Raw genomic sequence first — 22,079 nt, 5'->3', positions numbered from 1 at the left:
ACGTTCTGAAGTTTTAAGTCTGTTTTTTCTCATTCTTTTCAATCGATTTCCAGAAAACTATCAAAGAAGTAATAGATTTCTCTGACAGTGGAAGTCACACTGGATCTAAGATTATATGTTTCTCAAATTTAGATATGATGGAATTATGACCCGGAAAAGTGCGAGGTGATAAAACGTCTCGCCCTACCATCAGTCTCTCAGCTGCTTCCTCTTTGCTGATGTTCTCTGTGGACTCTCCCTCCACCCTTTCCTCTCCATCCTCAATCAGCTGATCACGGTCAGCAGGCGTGTCACCTTCAGATACCGGCTCAGCGCCTGCACAGGAAATAAAACATTTAATTATGAAAACATGATGAACCACTTCTGTATTTTTTAAATTTAAACTAGTAAAGACAAAGGCACAGTCTTTTTGGATTCCCAATAATCCACATAAACATATAGAGTGACCTGGAGGGGCGGAGCCATTCTCAGGCGTGATCCCATTGGATGTGAGAGCCAGCTGGAGAGGGGAGGGGGACGCACCTGCGACACCACCGGGGCCGTTGATGTTGTTGTTGTTGTTGACTTTAAGAGACACAGAAAGAGAGCAGAGAAGAAGAAGTGAAGAGGAGGAGATTTAATTTCTAACATGCTGGAATCTCAGCAATCCTGGTTATGTAACGACAGCTTGTAAATATCTTCTCACACACACACAGTTGCTGTTGTCTGTAAATAACCGTCTCTACAGCATACTGCACATAGACGTGCTGTTCATACCAGGTCCAAATGAAAGAACAACAGCATGTGATGTGTACAGTTTATTAGGCCGTAAACAGACTGCATTCCATGTTTATATGAAGCACAGTCTGAGTATCACATCCACAGCGTTTGCGTGTTTAGCAATGCATAAGGTTCACAATAGAAATAAACTCTGCTGTCTGAGAGGAGCTTCTCTGCTTCTCCAGCTTTTTATGAGCAGTGTTGATGCGCAGCACATTTCTAAGCTTTTTCTTATAAATAATCATGATGGATTCACAGCATCGCAGACACCAGATATTTAAATGCTTCAGAAAAGAATCAATGTGCATGTGACACTTAGGAACGGGACTTTTTCATACCAAGAAATCAAAACCACACAGCAGCAAGTTAATGATTAACCTCATGTTGTGGATGTATTTAGAGTATTTAGAAATACTTCAGTCAGAGCATCATCTCATTAATTGTTTTTTTCATGTTTGTTTTGACGTTAAACTTTATTGTAAGACCTGCAAGAACAGACGCACTGATCCTGTTTTTGAAGCTGAAAGAATCTGAAAGAGAATTTGAACCCGAACGTCAGACTGAACAAGCAGATAAGGTTCATTATTCTGTATGTGTGCATACCAGCATTGTCCAGCAGCTCCTGCAGGCCCTGAGAGAACAGCAGGTTTCTCAGTCGCTCCACTTCGGCCTTCAGCTCTCTGATCAGTTTGGCATTTGGATCTTCATTGATCACAGCGTTACAGCGAATCTGTTTGGCACGGTCAGCATATCTGGAACCGAACCGGACCGAATCAGATTATATTAATCTGACTATGCCAGCTTTGCAACATACCCGCTGCCTGAAAACACATTAACTGATCCATAAAAAGCCTCATAGACAGATTACACCAAGTAACTGACCTCAGAGTGCTCAGTGTTTCTTCGTAGTTGATGTCAGCAGGACTTAGCGCAGCAATCATTGCTGTGCGAGAGTTTCCTCCTGAAAGAAGCACACATCAAACCTTTAAGGTACTTAAACTTTGCCTGATATTAACTCTGCAACTCTATACATGTCTGTGGGGTTAAAGTGTACTATTGGTCCTGACAGGTTAAAGTGTACTATTGGTCCTGATAGGTTAAAGTGTACTATTGGTCCTGACAGGTTAAGGTGTACTATTGGTCCTGACAGGTTAAAGTGTACTATTGGTCCTGACAGGTTAAAGTGTAGTTTTAGTCCTGACAGGTTAAAGTGTAGTTTTAGTCCTGACAGGTTAAAGTGTACTATTGGTCCTGATAGGTTAAGGTGTAGTTTTGGTCCTGACAGGTTAAAGTGTAGTTTTAGTCCTGACAGGTTAAAGTGTACTATTGGTCCTGACAGGTTAAAGTGTACTATTGGTCCTGATAGGTTAAGGTGTAGTTTTGGTCCTGACAGGTTAAAGTGTAGTTTTAGTCCTGACAGGTTAAAGTGTACTATTGGTCCTGACAGGTTAAAGTGTACTATTGGTCCTGATAGGTTAAGGTGTAGTTTTGGTCCTGACAGGTTAAAGTGTAGTTTTAGTCCTGACAGGTTAAAGTGTACTATTGGTCCTGATAGGTTAAAGTGTAGTTTTAGTCCTGACAGGTTAAAGTGTACTATTGGTCCTGACAGGTTAAAGTGTACTATTAGTCCTGACAGGTTAAAGTGTACTATTGGTCCTGATAGGTTAAGGTGTAGTTTTGGTCCTGACAGGTTAAAGTGTACTATTAGTCCTGACAGGTTAAAGTGTACTATTGGTCCTGACAGGTTAAAGTGTACTATTGGTCCTGATAGGTTAAGGTGTAGTTTTGGTCCTGACAGGTTAAAGTGTAGTTTTAGTCCTGACAGGTTAAAGTGTACTATTGGTCCTGACAGGTTAAAGTGTACTATTGGTCCTGATAGGTTAAAGTGTACTATTGGTCCTGATAGGTTAAGGTGTAGTTTTGGTCCTGACAGGTTAAAGTGTAGTTTTAGTCCTGACAGGTTAAAGTGTAGTTTTGGTCCTGACAGGTTAAAGTGTACTATTGGTCCTGATAGGTTAAAGTGTACTATTGGTCCTGATAGGTTAAAGTGTACTATTGGTCCTGATAGGTTAAAGTGTACTATTGGTCCTGACAGGTTAAAGTGTACTATTGGTCCTGATAGGTTAAAGTGTACTATTGGTCCTGATAGGTTAAGGTGTAGTTTTGGTCCTGACAGGTTAAAGTGTAGTTTTAGTCCTGACAGGTTAAAGTGTAGTTTTGGTCCTGACAGGTTAAAGTGTACTATTGGTCCTGATAGGTTAAGGTGTAGTTTTAGTCCTGACAGGTTAAAGTGTAGTTTTAGTCCTGACAGGTTAAAGTGTACTATTGGTCCTGATAGGTTAAGGTGTAGTTTTGGTCCTGACAGGTTAAAGTGTACTATTAGTCCTGACAGGTTAAGGTGTAGTTTTAGTCCTGACAGGTTAAAGTGTAGTTTTAGTCCTGACAGGTTAAAGTGTACTATTGGTCCTGATAGGTTAAGGTGTAGTTTTGGTCCTGACAGGTTAAAGTGTAGTTTTAGTCCTGACAGGTTAAAGTGTACTATTAGTCCTGACAGGTTAAAGTGTACTATTGGTCCTGATAGGTTAAAGTGTAGTTTTAGTCCTGACAGGTTAAAGTGTAGTTTTGGTCCTGACAGGTTAAAGTGTAGTTTTGGTCCTGACAGGTTAAAGTGTAGTTTTAGTCCTGACAGGTTAAAGTGTACTATTGGTCCTGATAGGTTAAGGTGTAGTTTTGGTCCTGACAGGTTAAAGTGTAGTTTTAGTCCTGACAGGTTAAAGTGTACTATTGGTCCTGATAGGTTAAGGTGTAGTTTTGGTCCTGACAGGTTAAAGTGTAGTTTTAGTCCTGACAGGTTAAAGTGTACTATTGGTCCTGATAGGTTAAAGTGTAGTTTTAGTCCTGACAGGTTAAAGTGTACTATTAGTCCTGACAGGTTAAGGTGTACTATTAGTCCTGACAGGTTAAGGTGTAGTTTTAGTCCTGACAGGTTAAGGTGTAGTTTTAGTCCTGACAGGTTAAAGTGTACTATTAGTCCTGACAGGTTAAAGTGTACTATTGGTCCTGATAGGTTAAAGTGTAGTTTTAGTCCTGACAGGTTAAAGTGTACTATTGGTCCTGACAGGTTAAGGTGTACTATTAGTCCTGACAGGTTAAGGTGTAGTTTTAGTCCTGACAGGTTAAAGTGTAGTTTTAGTCCTGACAGGTTAAAGTGTACTATTGGTCCTGACAGGTTAAAGTGTACTATTGGTCCTGACAGGTTAAAGTGTACTATTAGTCCTGACAGGTTAAAGTGTACTATTGGTCCTGACAGGTTAAAGTGTAGTTTTAGTCCTGACAGGTTAAGGTGTACTATTGGTCCTGACAGGTTAAAGTGTAGTTTTAGTTCTGACAGGTTAAAGTGTAGTTTTAGTCCTGACAGGTTAAGGTGTACTACTGGTCCTGACAGGTTAAGGTGTAGTTTTAGTCCTGACAGGTTAAGGTGTAGTTTTAGTCCTGACAGGTTAAAGTGTACTATTGGTCCTGACAGGTTAAGGTGTACTATTGGTCCTGACAGGTTAAAGTGTACTATTGGTCCTGACAGGTTAAAGTGTAGTTTTGGTCCTGACAGGTTAAAGTGTACTATTGGTCCTGATAGGTTAAAGTGTAGTTTTAGTCCTGACAGGTTAAAGTGTACTATTAGTCCTGACAGGTTAAAGTGTACTATTGGTCCTGATAGGTTAAAGTGTAGTTTTAGTCCTGACAGGTTAAAGTGTACTATTGGTCCTGACAGGTTAAGGTGTACTATTAGTCCTGACAGGTTAAGGTGTAGTTTTAGTCCTGACAGGTTAAAGTGTAGTTTTAGTCCTGACAGGTTAAAGTGTACTATTGGTCCTGACAGGTTAAAGTGTACTATTGGTCCTGACAGGTTAAGGTGTACTATTGGTCCTGACAGGTTAAAGTGTACTATTAGTCCTGACAGGTTAAAGTGTACTATTGGTCCTGACAGGTTAAGGTGTACTATTGGTCCTGACAGGTTAAAGTGTAGTTTTAGTCCTGACAGGTTAAGGTGTACTATTGGTCCTGACAGGTTAAAGTGTAGTTTTAGTTCTGACAGGTTAAAGTGTAGTTTTAGTCCTGACAGGTTAAGGTGTACTATTGGTCCTGACAGGTTAAGGTGTAGTTTTAGTCCTGACAGGTTAAAGTGTAGTTTTAGTCCTGACAGGTTAAGGTGTAGTTTTAGTCCTGACAGGTTAAAGTGTACTATTGGTCCTGACAGGTTAAGGTGTACTATTGGTCCTGACAGGTTAAAGTGTACTATTGGTCCTGACAGGTTAAGGTGTAGTTTTAGTCCTGACAGGTTAAAGTGTACTATTGGTCCTGACAGGTTAAGGTGTAGTTTTAGTCCTGACAGGTTAAAGTGTACTATTGGTCCTGACAGGTTAAGGTGTACTATTGGTCCTGACAGGTTAAGGTGTACTATTGGTCCTGACAGGTTAAAGTGTACTATTGGTCCTGATAGGTTAAAGTGTAGTTTTAGTCCTGACAGGTTAAAGTGTACTATTAGTCCTGACAGGTTAAAGTGTACTATTGGTCCTGACAGGTTAAGGTGTACTATTAGTCCTGACAGGTTAAGGTGTACTATTGGTCCTGACAGGTTAAAGTGTACTATTGGTCCTGACAGGTTAAGGTGTACTATTAGTCCTGACAGGTTAAAGTGTACTATTGGTCCTGACAGGTTAAGGTGTACTATTAGTCCTGACAGGTTAAGGTGTAGTTTTAGTCCTGACAGGTTAAAGTGTAGTTTTAGTCCTGACAGGTTAAGGTGTACTATTGGTCCTGACAGGTTAAAGTGTACTATTGGTCCTGACAGGTTAAGGTGTACTATTGGTCCTGACAGGTTAAAGTGTACTATTGGTCCTGACAGGTTAAGGTGTACTATTGGTCCTGACAGGTTAAGGTGTACTATTAGTCCTGACAGGTTAAAGTGTACTATTGGTCCTGACAGGTTAAAGTGTACTATTAGTCCTGACAGGTTAAAGTGTACTATTGGTCCTGACAGGTTAAGGTGTACTATTAGTCCTGACAGGTTAAGGTGTACTATTGGTCCTGACAGGTTAAGGTGTACTATTGGTCCTGACAGGTTAAAGTGTACTATTGGTCCTGACAGGTTAAGGTGTACTATTAGTCCTGACAGGTTAAGGTGTAGTTTTAGTCCTGACAGGTTAAAGTGTAGTTTTAGTCCTGACAGGTTAAGGTGTACTATTGGTCCTGACAGGTTAAAGTGTACTATTGGTCCTGACAGGTTAAGGTGTACTATTGGTCCTGACAGGTTAAAGTGTACTATTGGTCCTGACAGGTTAAGGTGTACTATTAGTCCTGACAGGTTAAGGTGTACTATTAGTCCTGACAGGTTAAAGTGTAGTTTTAGTCCTGACAGGTTAAGGTGTACTATTAGTCCTGACAGGTTAAAGTGTACTATTGGTCCTGACAGGTTAAAGTGTACTATTAGTCCTGACAGGTTAAGGTGTACTATTGGTCCTGACAGGTTAAGGTGTACTATTGGTCCTGACAGGTTAAGGTGTACTATTAGTCCTGACAGGTTAAGGTGTACTATTAGTCCTGACAGGTTAAAGTGTACTATTAGTCCTGACAGGTTAAGGTGTACTATTAGTCCTGACAGGTTAAAGTGTACTATTGGTCCTGACAGGTTAAGGTGTACTATTAGTCCTGACAGGTTAAAGTGTACTATTAGTCCTGACAGGTTAAGGTGTACTATTAGTCCTGACAGGTTAAAGTGTACTATTGGTCCTGACAGGTTAAAGTGTACTATTAGTCCTGACAGGTTAAGGTGTACTATTAGTCCTGACAGGTTAAAGTGTACTATTGGTCCTGACAGGTTAAGGTGTACTATTAGTCCTGACAGGTTAAGGTGTACTATTAGTCCTGACAGGTTAAGGTGTACTATTGGTCCTGACAGGTTAAAGTGTAGTTTTAGTCCTGACAGGTTAAGGTGTACTATTAGTCCTGACAGGTTAAAGTGTACTATTGGTCCTGACAGGTTAAGGTGTACTATTGGTCCTGACAGGTTAAGGTGTACTATTAGTCCTGACAGGTTAAGGTGTACTATTGGTCCTGACAGGTTAAAGTGTAGTTTTAGTCCTGACAGGTTAAGGTGTACTATTAGTCCTGACAGGTTAAAGTGTACTATTGGTCCTGACAGGTTAAAGTGTACTATTAGTCCTGACAGGTTAAGGTGTACTATTAGTCCTGACAGGTTAAGGTGTATTGTAAGTGCAGACACAACAAGTCTTGTTAATTGTTTGATCAAAGAAACATGCTGTTAGTCCTAGTATTGACGTTATTACTAATAGCTGTTAGCCTTAAATGACTCCTTGTACTGTTTATTTATGCTCAATCTGACATTGTGAATACTCCTTTAACCTACCAATGCTCTACTTACCCAGGTTCTCCTTCAGTAGCCAGGTGAGAACAGAGTCTCTGTAGGGAATAAAATCACTTTTCCTCTTTTTACTGCTCTGCTGCAGATCAGAGACAAGAAGCAGTCAGTTTTCCCATGTACCAGAACCATCTCCCACATTGCACATGACTGTATTTGACTTGTAAATATGAAGAGTGTAGAATTACCATTTCAGCCAAAGCTGAAATCACTTTTCCTAATGTGGTCAGAGATTTGTTGATGTTTGCTCCTTCCTTCATGCAAACATACAATGAATACATGATGAATGTGGCAGTGGATGCATGACAATGAGTAGCACATGAGTAGATACATAATCTGATTGCGCCACATTATCTCTGACCTTGAGCCGTGTGCCCTTTGCCCCAGAGGAGTCTGATTGTTCACTTCCAGCCAGGTCGACCAGACTGATCTTACTGACCTGAAGAGAAAAGTGCGAGAATCAAAATAAAAACCTGACATTTGGGGGGAAAAAAAGTCCTTTGGGACAAAACAGAGAAGCAGACACACTTTCTGGTTTCTGCTTTTGTCCAGGCTGGTCATCTGATCTCGTCGTTTTTGGGTGAAGACGATGGTGAAGACAGCGTGGGACCTGGACGACGTCTCATTCATGTTTGTAGCTGCGACCGTCCTGCAATCAGAAATAAACTTGATTAGTTTAATGTTACTGCAATTCATTCTTTACAATAATACAGATGTTACACATTTATAGCACAAGTGTAGAATAAGTAACATTGGCTAATGGGCGATTAATGAACTGATTGGGTATCAATCTGATCATGGCTCAAAAGATAGACAAGTCCATCTACTGTGCCGATCTACATAATTCTGCTGTATTATATGATGGATTGGTTACCAGTAGAATAAGATTTATGTTTTTCAAAAATTTAGATCATTTGCCTTCCAAACTTCCTCAGACAGCTGCAGCCTTTTACACTTTGTTTTAAACTTCAACCTCTGAAATTATCCGGAAGAAAACTGACCGAGCTTTGTTGCCGGCGTCCATCAGGTCCCGGATGTCCGTGAATCCAGTCACAGCCAGTTTGGACAGATCCTCCACGTAGGGCCCCAGGATGGGATGCTCCCGGACCCGCAGCGTGCCCTGGGATTTTGGGTTCAACAGGTCCCGAACCCGCTCACAGTAGATCTCCATGTAGGACACCTGTGATGGATGTTTAATCGGGTAAATCAGTTTAAATAAAACTGATCAGGTTAGATGAGGGCTCACCTCTACGGAGTAGGTCAGGTCAGGATCTGTGTTTTCTCCTGTTCTCTGAAACAAGTCCTCACATAGCTGAACACACAGACAGACAGACATTTATATAATTCTTCATCAGTTATGCCTTTGAATCAGTAAACATTAATGCAACAGCAGTAATGACGTGACATGACTGCGTTTACCTGTGGTATGATCCCTTCCTGTCCAGGCTCCTGTTTGCCCATCATAGTGTAGCTCTTTCCTGCACCCGTCTGTCCATACGCAAAAATACACACATTGTATCCTGGAAAACAACAACAACAACAACAATATTACAAGTTATTCTAAAATTATAAATAAAGTCCTCTTTAGCTTATTCCTGTATTAGACATTAAGACTATCAGCCTGCCTATGTAGAATATAATTGTGCTGTCATGATCAGCATCATCATCACCATCAACAGTCTCATTTTACACATCAGTATCACTATAGTAACAAGTATCAGCATTGTTACCGGTCACCATTAGTCTCATTAGCTACATAGTCGGAGTTGGACTATGGAGGACCGATACTGCCAAATTTAATTAGAGTTAAAAAAAATTTAAAATTGTATTTTAGCAGACAGAGGTCGGACTATTCTTTGACATCTGAGAGGACGTTCAGACGCACCTTCGAAGGCGTGCAGCAGCATCTCCTCTCCGATGTCCTTATACACCTGTGTCTGAGAGGTGAAGCCGGGGTCATCGGGCTGCAGGGACACAAACACATGGCACTGTTATCACTGATTCTGGGTTATAATATTGATGTTTTCTGTGTGTGTGTGTGTGTGTGTGTGTGTGTGTGTGTGTGTGTGAGAGTGAGAGAGAGAGAGAGAGTGTTTTCACCGTTGTGTGTGACCAGTAGGAGTAGTCAAAGGTGAAGTTCTTGGCTCCATCTTTGGGCTGTTTGGGATTGGAGATGCCTGGAAAGAATCATAAAGAAACAACCTTCAGTGCATGACCAGAAGTGTGTGGACACACTCCAGTTTTATTTCTTTTCTCCTCACTTTCAAATATGGAGGCAACAAAATGTGACTGTTGAAGTGGGGACATCTGCATGTGACCACTCCCAGCATTCACAGCATATATGACGGGCTCTGCATATAAATATTAGTCAGATGGACACACAGCTGCCAATAACAGCCCTGCTGCAGTGAAGTCTATTAATAACCAGGCTGTGTGTGCCTGTCAGTTTATGCAGCAGTAGGATCAGACGTCACATGACAGCCCAGGAGGACGTTGGGATCGCTGAAGCCATAAAAACCCCTAACCCGCACAGGGACAGGAGAGTGTTAGCATTCTTTGTTAATTAAAATCAATAGTGACTGTTAGCCTAAAGCTAAATGCTGTTACAGTCCAGGGACTGTTATATTCTTCAGCCACATTAAAGTGATGCCACAGCTGCTTTCATGGCTAACTCTGCGACGAGCAGGTTCACAGCGTTTAAGCTGAAGGTCAGTTTTAACTTTATTAATGCTCGTGACAGAGGATTAACCTCCAAAACACCAACATGGCCGCAGCCACAATGCTACACCTGAGGCTTTAATATGCATAGAGGCTATATCCATGTTATACCCACAGTTTATGATTCAAGGTCACAATAAAAATCCTCCTTACATCATAATGAGATGGTGATCATAAAACTCTGTCATTATCTCATTATCTAAAAACCTTTGTAATCTGTTTCCATGGTTTCTCATTTATTTGTTCTCCTTTCTTTATCTTTGTCAGGACATCTGAATGTTTCAGATCCTGTGAGGACATCTTCAGGTTAGTGTCTCAGTAAGGGGCCCCATAAAGCCTAAAGGACAGAACATGTGTGTTGTTCTCACAGGTGGTGTTTCCCTGCATCTGGATCACACACTTGGCGTTGCGTCCGATCTCTCTGGAGTTGAATGGGCGGACTCGCACCGCCACCTTCACTGATGCACCCGCCATTTTTCAGCTCCGCCCACCACCTGAGCACAGCAAATGAGAAAGCACGGTTAAAAAAAGCAGTCATAAACATACAGAAAAAAATCCAAATCACACAGCACACAGAGGGTTTCTTCACTACTTTGGTCAATTTTAGTGTCTTTCTGTTGATCCTTTAGTCGTGTTTTTTTAATATCCATTTTTCCCTGTGCTTCCAGGCTGCTCAGACCACTTTTCCTCCTCTTTCCCAGCACTCCTCCCTTCATTTTACGAGCCGGGTTTTTCTCATTCCCGCTCTTTTCTTTCTCTCCTCCTCTTTTTCCAGTCCTCAGTTTTCCATCCCCCTATCATCCTTTTTTCCTTCACACATTTTCATTTCCTCTTCTTCTCTCCTCTGTCCTCTTCCATAGTCTTCCTATAATCCTCAACTCTTATTTTTCCCCTCATCCTTAAGTTTTCCTCGACTCTCTAAACTGCCTTCTCCTTTCTTTCTTCATTTTTCCATCTTACCGTTTCTGCCTTTCGTTCTTATCCTCTCCCATTCATCTCATCTTTCCTTTTCTTCCTCCTCTTCTTGTTAATGCTTTTTCTTACTTCCTCTATTCATCTTTCTGCTTTCCTCCTCTTCCCTTTCTCATCATCTACATTTCTTATGCTTTTGTTTCCCAGCTTCTCTCGTGCTTTTATTCTCCTTTCTTACCTCCAACTCATCTGAAGCATTCAAACAATGTTTCCTCCTCTCTCCCCCTTTCATTAGCGTCTCCTGAGTTCCTCCCTTCATTCTTTCCTCCCTCTTGACATTCCCGTTCTTCCTCGTCTCAACGAGGCTCTTTTTCACCCCAGTTTCCCTACTTTTTTCCCTTTTATTGTTCCTCTCGTTCCCAAACCTTTCTCTCTTTGTGTGTCAGTCTATGCCGATCGCCCTCGCCTCGGGCCCATCTACACTCCAGTCGGTTCTCATGGGAAGGAACCTCGTCAGATACTGTTGCAGTCAGCGAGTGTGTGTGTGTGAGGTCTGTTAAACAGTGAGCAGGTTATTGATCTGACAGTCAATCATCTATCAGAGTGGGATGATCATCGGCCTGCTTGCGATCAGCTCAGTGGTGTTGATGTGTTAGCATGTCAGAATCAGAATCAGAAAGGGTTTATTGCCAAATGTTGAGCAGGTTTACAACATTAGGAAATTGCTGCGGTGCTTCAGTGCAAACATAGTGTTATAAAAATATAAAAATAAGAATAAGAATTAAAAGTGCTACGTAGAAAGATATATACATGAGTGCAGGTGGTGATCAGTGCCAAACATGGAATGATGCAGTGAACACAGCGTAGGGTCATGTGTTAGTGGTGGGAACAGTCATACGGTTATTGTTCATGTGTCCAACAGCAGAGGGGAAGAAACTGTTCTTATGGCGAGAGGTTCTGGTGCGAATGGACCGGAGCCTCCTGCTTGAGGGGAGCAGGTCAAACAGACTGTGTCCAGGGTGAGAAGGGTCAGCTGAGATCCGAGCTGCACGCCGCAATGTCCTGGAGGTGTACAGGTCCTGCAGAGATGGGAGTCTGCAGCCAATCACCTTCTCAGCAGAGCGCACAACACGCTGCAGTCTCTGTTTGTCCCTGATAGTGGCTCCAGCGTACCACACGGTGATGGAGGAGGTGAGGATGGACTCGATGATTGCAGTGTAGAATTGCATCATCGTCCGTGTTGGCAGGTTGAATTTCTTCAGCTGCCTCAGGAAGTACATCCTCTGCTGGGCTTTCTTGATGACGGAGGTGATGGTGGGCTCCCACTTCAGGTCCTGGGTGATGGTGGTACCCAGGAAGCGGAATGAGTCCACAGAGGTGATGGGGGTGTCAGTCAGGATGATGGGGGGGAGTGGGGCTGTGTGCTTCCTGAAGTCCACAATAATCTCCACTGTCTTCTGGGCATTCAGCACCAGGTTGTTGTGGCTGCACCAGGACACCAGACGTTCAACCTCCCTCCTGTAGGCAGACTCATCCCCGTCCGAGATGAGTCCAATAACGGTGGTGTCATCTGCAAACTTGATTAGCTTGACAGACTGGTGGGTGGAGGTGCAGCAGTTGGTGTACAGGGAGAAGAGCAGAGGAGAAAGAACACAGCCCTGAGGGGAGCCGGTGCTGATGGTCCGGGAGTCCGAGACATTCTTTCCCAGCCTCACGTGCTGCTTCCTGTCCGACAGGAAGTCAGTGATCCACCGGCAGATGGGATCAGGCATCATGTGTGTGCGGCTGCTCCATAATTTCGTCCTCGACGGTCTGTAATCATCACATGACTGACATTCCAACAAAAGCTCACTAAGCGGTGGCTCGGGGAAGTCCTGAGTACTCCGTTTCCATCACTTCACTGTTTTATAGATAAAATGATCTGACGTGGATGAAAAGTATGCGATCCTCTGGTGGAGTCGTCGTCTCCCCTGCCGGTGGCGGACTCCCTCAGACATCGGTGCGTTGGTGGTTCTTTGTGTCTGGGGATGGGCGTCCAGGTACACACCGGCTCTGCAACTCCCCCTGGCTTCTGCTCCGCGGCTGCTGAGTGAACCCTCATCTGGGACTCTCCTCAGCTCTTACTGGGACAGTGGCGCGGCTGCCCCTCTGTTGGTCTTCCTTGGTCTCTTGTGTTCTGGGGGCCTCTGGATGTCTGGAGTTTTGATCTCCTCCATACCTGCTTCACACCCTGGAGGACGGGGCTGTGGCCCCCCCACACTCCCTAGCAGATCGTTACATGGAGAAACCTTTGGAATGCAAGCGCGCTGATCCACACAGGTATGCACACGGGTGTTCACTGCTCGTAGACTTAAATTACACCTTTCTTGGCTGCTACTTGGAAGCACATCTGTCCTGCGTGCTGCACAACAACATTGAATATTTAGTATTTACTGCTGTTTACACTAAACTAGACTAATGCGATGGTGTTGTGTTTAGTATGTTGCTTTGTTTTTTTTGTTTTTTTGCTTGTTTTCTATTCTTCTCTCAACAGGTGATCCAGGAGATTCTTATTTTTTTTCTCCCCCCCTTTCTCACTGTCCCTCTCCCCTTCTGTTTTTCCTTTCCTTCCTCTTCCTTTCTCCCTTTCCTATCCCTCACTGATGTCTGTCCCGTCTGTAACATCTGAAAATAAAATATAATAAATAATAAAAACAAAGATCGACCAAATGGACCAATACGGCAATGCCACGATGATCCATTTGGCAAAGTAAATCCATTGGGTATCCTTGTTGGTCTTCAGACAACAATTCTGATGGCTAAAGAACCAAATGGGACAGGCAACAAAAAGAAAAAAAAAGAAATACACCAGGTCATTATTTAAGCAAAGTGAAGCCAAACTGCTCCTGTGTGACAGATGAAGTCCACCTTTAAACAGCATTTAGATGCTGCTAATGAAACTCGATTAGTGGCAGCACTGGTCTGTGGGCTGGGGACACTGGTGCCACCAGTACAGCGCGCACTTTTCACAGCGCCACCATGTGGATCAAACTGTATTCTGGGTCAAACCTGATGTTTTATCGTTTACACTGAACAAAAATATAAACGCAACACTTTTGTTTTTGCTCCTGTTTTCCATGAGCTGAACTCAAAGATATGAAACATTTTCTACAAACACAAAAGACCCGACACTCGCAAGCAATGTTCCCTCTAAGCTGCGCGCGTGCACAATTGTGCACTGCTGGCACGGTCTCTGCACAGAAAATCTGCGTTGCGCACAAAAAAAAAAGAAAAAAAGAAAAATCACCTGAATTGAAATTAAAATGAAAACTTTAACAATTGTTCTGCAGTGTTAGTCAGTGACTGGCTGCTCCCGTATGGGATCAGAACGAGGCCACCTTATCCCGTAGTCCAGCCAATCACGCGATTCACATTCGTATATACGCAGCTAATCAACGTGGTTGACAGGCTGTGACAGCGTCCTTATGTGCGACACCGGTGTTTTAGCAAAGCGGCTGATGTGGCGTGAAGCCACGTTAATGACAACGTGTACAACCATTGGAGATGTGAGCAGGACAGACGGAACAACTGACAGACAAAGTGTGGACTTTATACCAGTTTTTAAATTGTGTTGATCGGCCGTGTAAAACCAGAGTTATGATAAAATATCTGCAATGTTTGGTTTTCTTCCTGAATACTGTCGTTGTTTATATTTACTGCGGGAAGAAACGGTAAAAACGCCGTTTTATAAGGAAAACGCTCGAAAGCCTGTGAGCAAAAACAACACCAAAACAAACCCCCACCAGCCTTTCCTATTGGTGGAAAAATGCACCATGTCGACCAATCAAAAAATGATATGGCAACATGACATTTAGTTGTTTAGGAAGGGGGAAGTTTTAGGAGTGACGGCGGTGTTTGAGATGCGATTGCCAAGTTTAGCACAAATCTTGTGTAGTCAGTGTGTAGTCAGTGTGTAGTCAGTGTGTAGTTAGTGTGTAGTTAGTGTGTAGTGTAGTCAATAGTTTTGTTGTGTGTGTCAGAACAATGGTTTACAGGTGTTACAGCAGTGATACATCTGCTGCTGTCAGGCCTGCAGGTATCAGGCTGTTGTTCTCCTTCATCTCATAGTGGACAGAAATTATTTTTTGGAGCGACACAAATAATTTGTGTGGCATCAGATTTGATGCAGAACAGCTGATTGTTCTGTAAATAGTTTGAAATGTTTGTTTAAAAAACACCTTGGCTGCATTTTTAGGTAAACAGCTGCAAAAAACTGTGTTTGCAAAACTCAGTTACTTTTTTGAAGAAGTAACTATATAATTAACTGCCCAACATTGGTCATTATTTCCTGTACTTGCAGACAGAGTTACAGACTCTCTCCCAGACCACAGACTCATAATACAAGTCAGAGCTTTATTTAAAGAAAGTTGTGTTTTCAAAATTGAAGTTCAAGTTATTTTTACTTCCAATAGTGTTAACATGCTGCACAGGTCATGAAGAAGATTGTTTTAATTTTCATTGTAAGTGGGCTAAAGCAGTTAATTAAAAGTAATCTAACATAAATGTAAATGCTGTAATTTGATTATTTTAATAAACATGTAACTTGGGTGCTGGCGTGACCACAGTGCACACGTCTGCTGTTGCTCACAGTGGTCCAAGGGACGCTCAGGGAGTTTGTGTGTTCGCTCAGACACGTGAAACATTACAGGGAACATTGCTCGCAAACACTGTTCACAAATCTGTCTAAATGTGTGTTAGTGAGAACTTCTCGTTAGCTGAGATAATCCATCCCACCTCACAGGTGTGGCATGTCAAGGTGCTGATTAGACAGCATGAATATTGCACAGGTGTGTCTGAGACTGCCCACAATAAAAGGCCACTCTGAAATATGCCGTACATGTGTAGCACAATGACACACATGTCGCAAAACCAGTCAGGATCCGGTTCAGCTCATGGAAACAAAAGTGTTGTGTTTATATTTGTGTTCAGTGTAACAAATACTGAGACGTGTAATAATGTCGTGTGTCGTTCATCTGAGGACGCTGCAAAGAACCAGATTATTTTTATTATCCTGTTTGTCTGTTATGTGAACCTTTAGAGCAGGGGTGCTCACACTTTTTCCGCATGTGAGCTACTTATAAAATGACCAAGTCAAAATGATCTACCCACTACAAAAATCCAAAACATATACTTATTTATAAATATATTGAGGATTCTTTATATCTACAATGTATATACATGCATAACCGCAATATCCAATATTTCACAACACAATTAACTATGTAAATTTTTTGTCATTACCTGAGTTTACTCTGATGACTTGCACTGAATTGAATCAGCCAGGGATGCATAGTCCGGACAGTAGCTGCTGACGGCCAGGTTTAAGAGAAAAAACCGAGAGCTAAAAATTGGAGTTAACTCGCTGACTAGCTTGTCAGTTTTACTACACTTCGCGCCGCTGTTTGCGCATGCGCAGCGACCTAAGCGTCAGAAAAAATCTGATGTCATCTGACTGGCTTCCCTGTATCAATCAAGTGACGGGATGGATGATAGGCTGGCATCTATTTTTTTAATGCCATGCGATCTACCAATACTACCTTTGCGATCGACTGGTCGATCGCGATCGACGTATTGAGCACCCCTGCTTTAGAGGATGTACCTTATAATGACTGAGTGTGTTTATCGCACTATATTAAATGTAACTGTGAGCGACACGAGGCTTACTGCTCATGGTTACCTCATCAGTGGTGAAGTCAGCCAGCTTGATGCAAGAAACAGGAAGAAGAAAAGGATGAAAGAGCAACACACAGATGAAAAACAAAAACAGACTTTCTAACCGACAGAGCTGAAATCTGAACATGTCACCAGCTGCAGGAGGCAACGCTCTGAACCACGTCGTTCCTCCTCCAGATGGAGCTTTCACTGCCTATAGTCTCTTGACATACAATGGTTGGATTGTCCTATGATACTGTATCAGCTGAGCCTCAAATTCTTATGATCTCGAGCTTCTTCAGTCTCAGTGAATCCTTAGTTGGCTCAGATCCATCATCTGGTGTTTGAGTGTAACAAGGTGGTTGTAACACAAAAGGAGTGTAAACAGGTGAGTGTGGTTTGTAGTGTAAACTAAAGCAGCGTGTCTAACCAACCACATCTCCATCGCTCCACAGCTGCTGAGGGAGCTACAACCCTCATTCACCCTTTCACAGACATACGGCAATGAACTGTATGAACAATAAACTTTATTCATACACACAAATCCCTTTAAGGTTGTGTCAGCGAGGGCAAACGTGCCACATCAAATACATGGAGCTACAAGCTGTGGTGACCCACTGTCAGTAAGGGAGCTTTATTACACACACACAGCATCACAACAACAGTTACCTCAAGCTGCTTCTATGTTATAAGGCAAAGACCCTGCAGTTACACAGGAAACATGAGGTGACCGTCTGTGAGCGACAGTGGGAACCAAAGCCTCTAACATCCATCGATAGATGAGGGGCAGACGGGCTGAATGCAGAGAGGTCTACTAACACATGTTGAGTGAAGAAGAAACACCCAGTGCATTATGGGGAACTTAGACCTATAACTTAGACCTGTGCGCCTTAGCATATGATACTTTTATACTTCTCAGTATCTGTTTACAGCGCTCCCTCGTTTATCGCGGGAGTTACGTTCTAAAAATAACCTGCGATTGGTGAAATCTGAAGTAGCCAACTTTATTTTTTACAATTATTATAGATGTTTTAAGGTAAAACCCGTCACTACACACTTTATACACTCAGACCGACATGAACATTTTCACACGTTTCTCTCCTGTTTAAGCTCTCAAAGCTCAAACCTTCGTAGACAAATAAATCCAGTATTACAGAAACCAAAGATCAAACCGTGTTTTCAGGTCCAGCACATGAGAACAGAGCAGCTGAGAGATAATTCAACATCAGTGAATCATTAATGAATCAATGAATCAGTGATTCTGTACTGCACAGGAGAGACGGCACGGAGGAGATCAACAATAGTCTGCAGCCAATCAGGACGCAGAACACAAAGCGCTGTGCGCATGCAAACTTGCACAAAAAAAAATGTGCGAACCAGCGAGGCCGCGTTATAGCGAGGGACCGCTGTAATTTTGAAGGTACGTCACAACATACCCTTCGTAAATACTCATGCATAGAGACCCTTACCACGGTTTGTTGACATGCTGTGTAGGTGTGTACTTGACTAGCAGGAAACCTTTGACTATTGTTCACCTGTAGTTTGAATGCTGAACATCTGCCTGTTTAAATCATAAGAACTGTCACTATACAGAGATGTGCTTCTGATTCTGTAATGCAGTTCTGCTTGTGTTGAGTGATGTAAACCACCAATCGATCTGCACGCTTCAAACGTCAAAACTGATCATTTGATTTTTTTTATGACACAGCAGTGGTGAGTGTTCCCACCTTCTGCTCTTTGTAACTTAACGCCATCTTTCTGTTCTCATATTTTGGACATGACTTTGGAGTCCATCTTTGCAGCAGCAATTGACCGCAAAGTAAAGCTACCGGAAATGTACAACCCTGCATCCGATCTTAAAACAGGAAGTTAGCATTTTCTCGTGCACAGGGTCTATTGCAGACTAATTAAGGTTGCTGATCCAACCCTAACTATGTGCTTTATCAAAGAGGAAAGTTTTGTCTGTCTCCTGAATCCAAACTGGAAGCTGGTTCCACAGAAGAGGGGCCTGAAAACTGAAGGCTCTGCCTCCCATTCTACTTTTAAATACTCTAGGAACAACAAGTAGGCCTGCAGAGCGAGAGCGAAGTGCTCTAATAGGGTGATATGGTACTACAAGGTCATTAAGATAAGATGGGGCCTGATTATTTAAGACCTTGAAGGAGCAGGATTTTGGATTCATGTTCCAGTTGATGCATCAGAGTCAATCTGGGATCCAGTGTGGAGCACATGGACACTTTTAAGGCTTAAAGAACAAACCGATGATTCGATTAGATACTCGGCTCCATCTCTGGAGTCACGGCCACCAAAGCTTTGTTTCTGCTAACACTGTAAACATATACAAATGCACATTAATAGTTGTTACTGCAGAAAGAGAAAAAGAAGCGTCAAAGACAGGAAGGAGATCTGCTCCACTGTGGAGAGAGCTGCACAACTTTGTTCCTGCAGAATTGTCACACAGTCAAACTGATAATTCTTCATTTTTCATTGATAGTTAAACAGACTGGTTCTTATAGCTCTGAACGTGCTTCACAGCACAGCAGCAGCAATTGTGTGTTTCAGGAAGAAACAACGTTACAATAGAGCAGACTCTCCTGACACTGACAGAAAACACCGCGTCTTTACATCAGTGCTGACCACGTCCTTCCAGTTTCATCCACATGAAGTATATATAAATAAAACAGCGCTGACTTCATGTCTTGTTCTAGGACCGGGACACCGACCTATTCTTGATGCTGATATTGAATAAGTGTGGTGTGTGTGTGTACCTCTAAAGATGTCTCTGTAGATGACAAATACATGACTGTATACATGAAACTGACAGCAAGACGTGGGAAGGACACGGAGGCAGAGTGAGAGTTACCCTCTGAGCACTGATGAAGAGTCTGTGGATTATACTGCCAGCCAGGCCCTGGCCTGCTCCTGTCACTACCACCTCTGGTTCCTCCAGCAGGGAGCTCACAAACCTAGAGACAACACACAATGTGGAAAATGTTACAATATTCCCACAAAACAAAACACTTAAATAAGAACATGTGAAACCTGAAGACACCAAAACTATAAAATAAGACCACCAACATGAGCGAGAAAGAAACGTGTGAACTGACTGTGATCCTTCAGACGCCGTCTTTGTGAAACGTTAACAGATTCATCGTGACAACAAGTTACTGACTAACTATCTGTAGTGACGGTGAAGACGGTTACATGTTACCAACAGCACAAACAAAGCTGTCAGTGAGCGCAGCTCAAACTCTGCGACTCACTTCTTCAGTTCATCAGCAGCCTCTCCGCTGTCGTCCTCAGGAACGGAGAACTTGGCCTTGAGCGAGCGAGCTTGAGTGATGACTGTCTCCATGCTCAGCAGCTGGTTAATGAAATCCTGCACACAGGACAAGAACAACTGTCTGCTCAATCCTGACAGCATGAGACCCCAAGACTGTTACATTTATACACATACGTGGTTTTTCCTACGTGGAACGTCATAGGCTGAGTCTCGGGGTGTAAAAGGCGTGTTTGGAGTCACCGTGGATACATGGCATACTTAAATGTACTTTGAGAAACCCAAGAATACTTTTACACAACAAGACTGTCCAATCAAGGAAAACTAACATGGTGGGGTTTAGCTGTGCAGCTGTACAGTGACATTCAAAGAAAAGGGGCTGTATGGATACTGAGTGCTAGTGAGAAGAACATTTTTATATGTGAAGAAGTGATGATTGTTCTCAGACTTTAGGACAGTATTAAAGCAGGTGTTTAATGCACCTAACATGTGATCAAACTCAATAATAACAATCTCAGTCTCTGTTTTCGATCACTGATAAACACATCCGATATCAGCAGAGTATAAAAGCTTTGAGCCCAGGTGGGAACAGCCGAAGGAATTACCTAGGTTTAGAAAAAAATCACTGAGGAAGCACTGGAGTTTGTTACTCCAGCTCCCACTACAATCCCACTGCACCACACCCCTGTTTTCATGGTTCAACCATCAATGGCCATAATAATTATCAGCCAAGTTCTCAGCCATGGAGCACACTGTCCAGTCTACGTACACCTCATGTACAGCACATACTCAACAACAACAAAAACACAGTTAACAATCAATCAATAATGTATTTAAAAACAAAACTTTTTTGGGTGAATCTAATGATACTTTCTTTTAAACTGAATTATTTGTGGAAAGTCCGGTCGAGTTTTCACTGACCTCTAACTTCTTGTAGTCCTGGTTGGGGGACTGCAGGAGCTTGCTCGCTTGAACTGTAGCTTGCTGAATGGTTTTTTGCACTGATGGAATATCTTCAGCAGACTCTGAAAGAGAAGAAATGACAGTGTTTCCAGATTGACAGAAAGCTGTGATTAAAAGAAAGACCTGCCACGTTTGTAACCTCAATTACTGTTAACATGAGAAAAAGTCTAAAATCGAGTAAACCTGCAAACTATTATCTCACTAATACAGATCCTTTTGAAATAATCAAAACCTTCACAACATTTTATAATAATCTTTACAGAGATTAAAACATATCCACAAAGTCTTGATGGATTATTATTGGAGTTAATTAATCCAGCTATTTCAGAGGATCACAGAACACATCTGCAAATAGAAACTAAGCCTTTTGTCCAGGAATATACCCACATGTGCTTTGGCACAAGGAAAAACTCCCTTTAAACAGGAAGAAGCCTTCAGCAGAGCCAGGCTCAGGGAGGGGCGGGGCCATCTGCAATAACCGAGTACAATAACCTCAGTTTGATCTGAATTAAGAAGCAGAAAGTTAGCGGCCATCCAGGTCTTTGTGTCTTTAAGACATTCCTGCAGTTTAACTCATTGGTGTGTGTTATCTGGCTTCATGGACAGATAGAGCTGGGTGTCATCTGCATAGCAGTGTAAATGTATGCTATGTCTTCTAATGATGCTGCCTAAGGGAAGCATGTATAATGTAAACAGAATTGGCCCTAGCACTGAACCCTGTGGAACTCCATAATTAACCGCAGTGTGTGAAGAGGACTCTCCATTTACATGCACAAACTGGAGTCTATTAGATAGATATGATACAAACCTTCACACATTCACGTGTTATCAGCACGGAGCGTCTCTGTCAACCTCTGGAAGTAAAGCTTTTAGTAAGTGTCATAAGATCAAAATACATTTTTTAAAGAAGTGAAACGAAGACATTATTGTTGTGTCCAAGCTATGTTTTGTATTTTGTAGTCCAGACTTAATCAGAATTAATTTGCATACAACCTGGATAGGCACCAAAGCATTTCTGACCTGCTGAAACATTCTGGGATATTACAGAATAAATGAAAACTAGCTTTCTGGTTTAATTAGAGAAAAGGTCTGAGTATCACAGCAGGACGTTAGCTGATTGAGGTTTCTCCAAAGTACTAGAAAACTCTCCTCAGTGATGTCCTTACTAGTGTCTCTCATTGGCTGTCTCTAGACTCAGAACTGGTCTTAGCAGTATACCGTCAACTTAGAGACGATCCAGAAACTAAGACCTGTTATAATTATACGTGAACTCTCATTAGCTAAATTGATGGTTGCACTGCAGGTGTCAGGGAACAACAG

General features: G+C 42.4%; 1 protein-coding gene and 1 long non-coding RNA gene across 2 annotated transcripts in view; both read right to left on the bottom strand.

The window, feature by feature from the left end:
- Positions 1-19,815, bottom strand: part of LOC146577339 (kinesin-like protein KIF1C) — a 31,397-nt gene extending 11,582 nt beyond the window's left edge. Inside the window, 16 exon segments of the mRNA XM_085253378.1 lie at positions 188-315; positions 448-564; positions 1,363-1,511; positions 1,642-1,720; positions 7,199-7,277; positions 7,384-7,449; positions 7,557-7,634; positions 7,724-7,844; positions 8,197-8,375; positions 8,442-8,507; positions 8,615-8,715; positions 9,081-9,159; positions 9,296-9,372; positions 10,282-10,407; positions 19,380-19,482; positions 19,780-19,815. Coding sequence (XP_085109504.1) covers positions 188-315; positions 448-564; positions 1,363-1,511; positions 1,642-1,720; positions 7,199-7,277; positions 7,384-7,449; positions 7,557-7,634; positions 7,724-7,844; positions 8,197-8,375; positions 8,442-8,507; positions 8,615-8,715; positions 9,081-9,159; positions 9,296-9,372; positions 10,282-10,387 — 1,425 coding nt within the window. The 5' untranslated portion in view covers positions 10,388-10,407; positions 19,380-19,482; positions 19,780-19,815.
- A 44-nt stretch (positions 19,816-19,859) lies between these two features.
- Positions 19,860-21,555, bottom strand: LOC146577338 (uncharacterized). Its single transcript, XR_014889395.1, has 3 exons — positions 21,147-21,555; positions 20,718-20,821; positions 19,860-19,895 (listed from the first exon to the last, which is right to left on the bottom strand). It is a non-coding gene; the product is annotated as an uncharacterized LOC146577338 (long non-coding RNA).
- Between the last annotated feature and the right edge of the window lie 524 nt (positions 21,556-22,079).

The sequence above is a fragment of the Mchenga conophoros genome, linkage group LG3, assembly GCF_057382185.1.
Source record: "Mchenga conophoros isolate Kocher_MC1m ecotype Shallow Benthic linkage group LG3, M_conophoros_male_GT1.1, whole genome shotgun sequence".
NCBI classification, from domain to species: domain Eukaryota; kingdom Metazoa; phylum Chordata; class Actinopteri; order Cichliformes; family Cichlidae; genus Mchenga; species Mchenga conophoros.
Note: the sequence above shows the minus strand (reverse complement) of the source record. Positions and strands in the feature narration are given on the sequence as shown.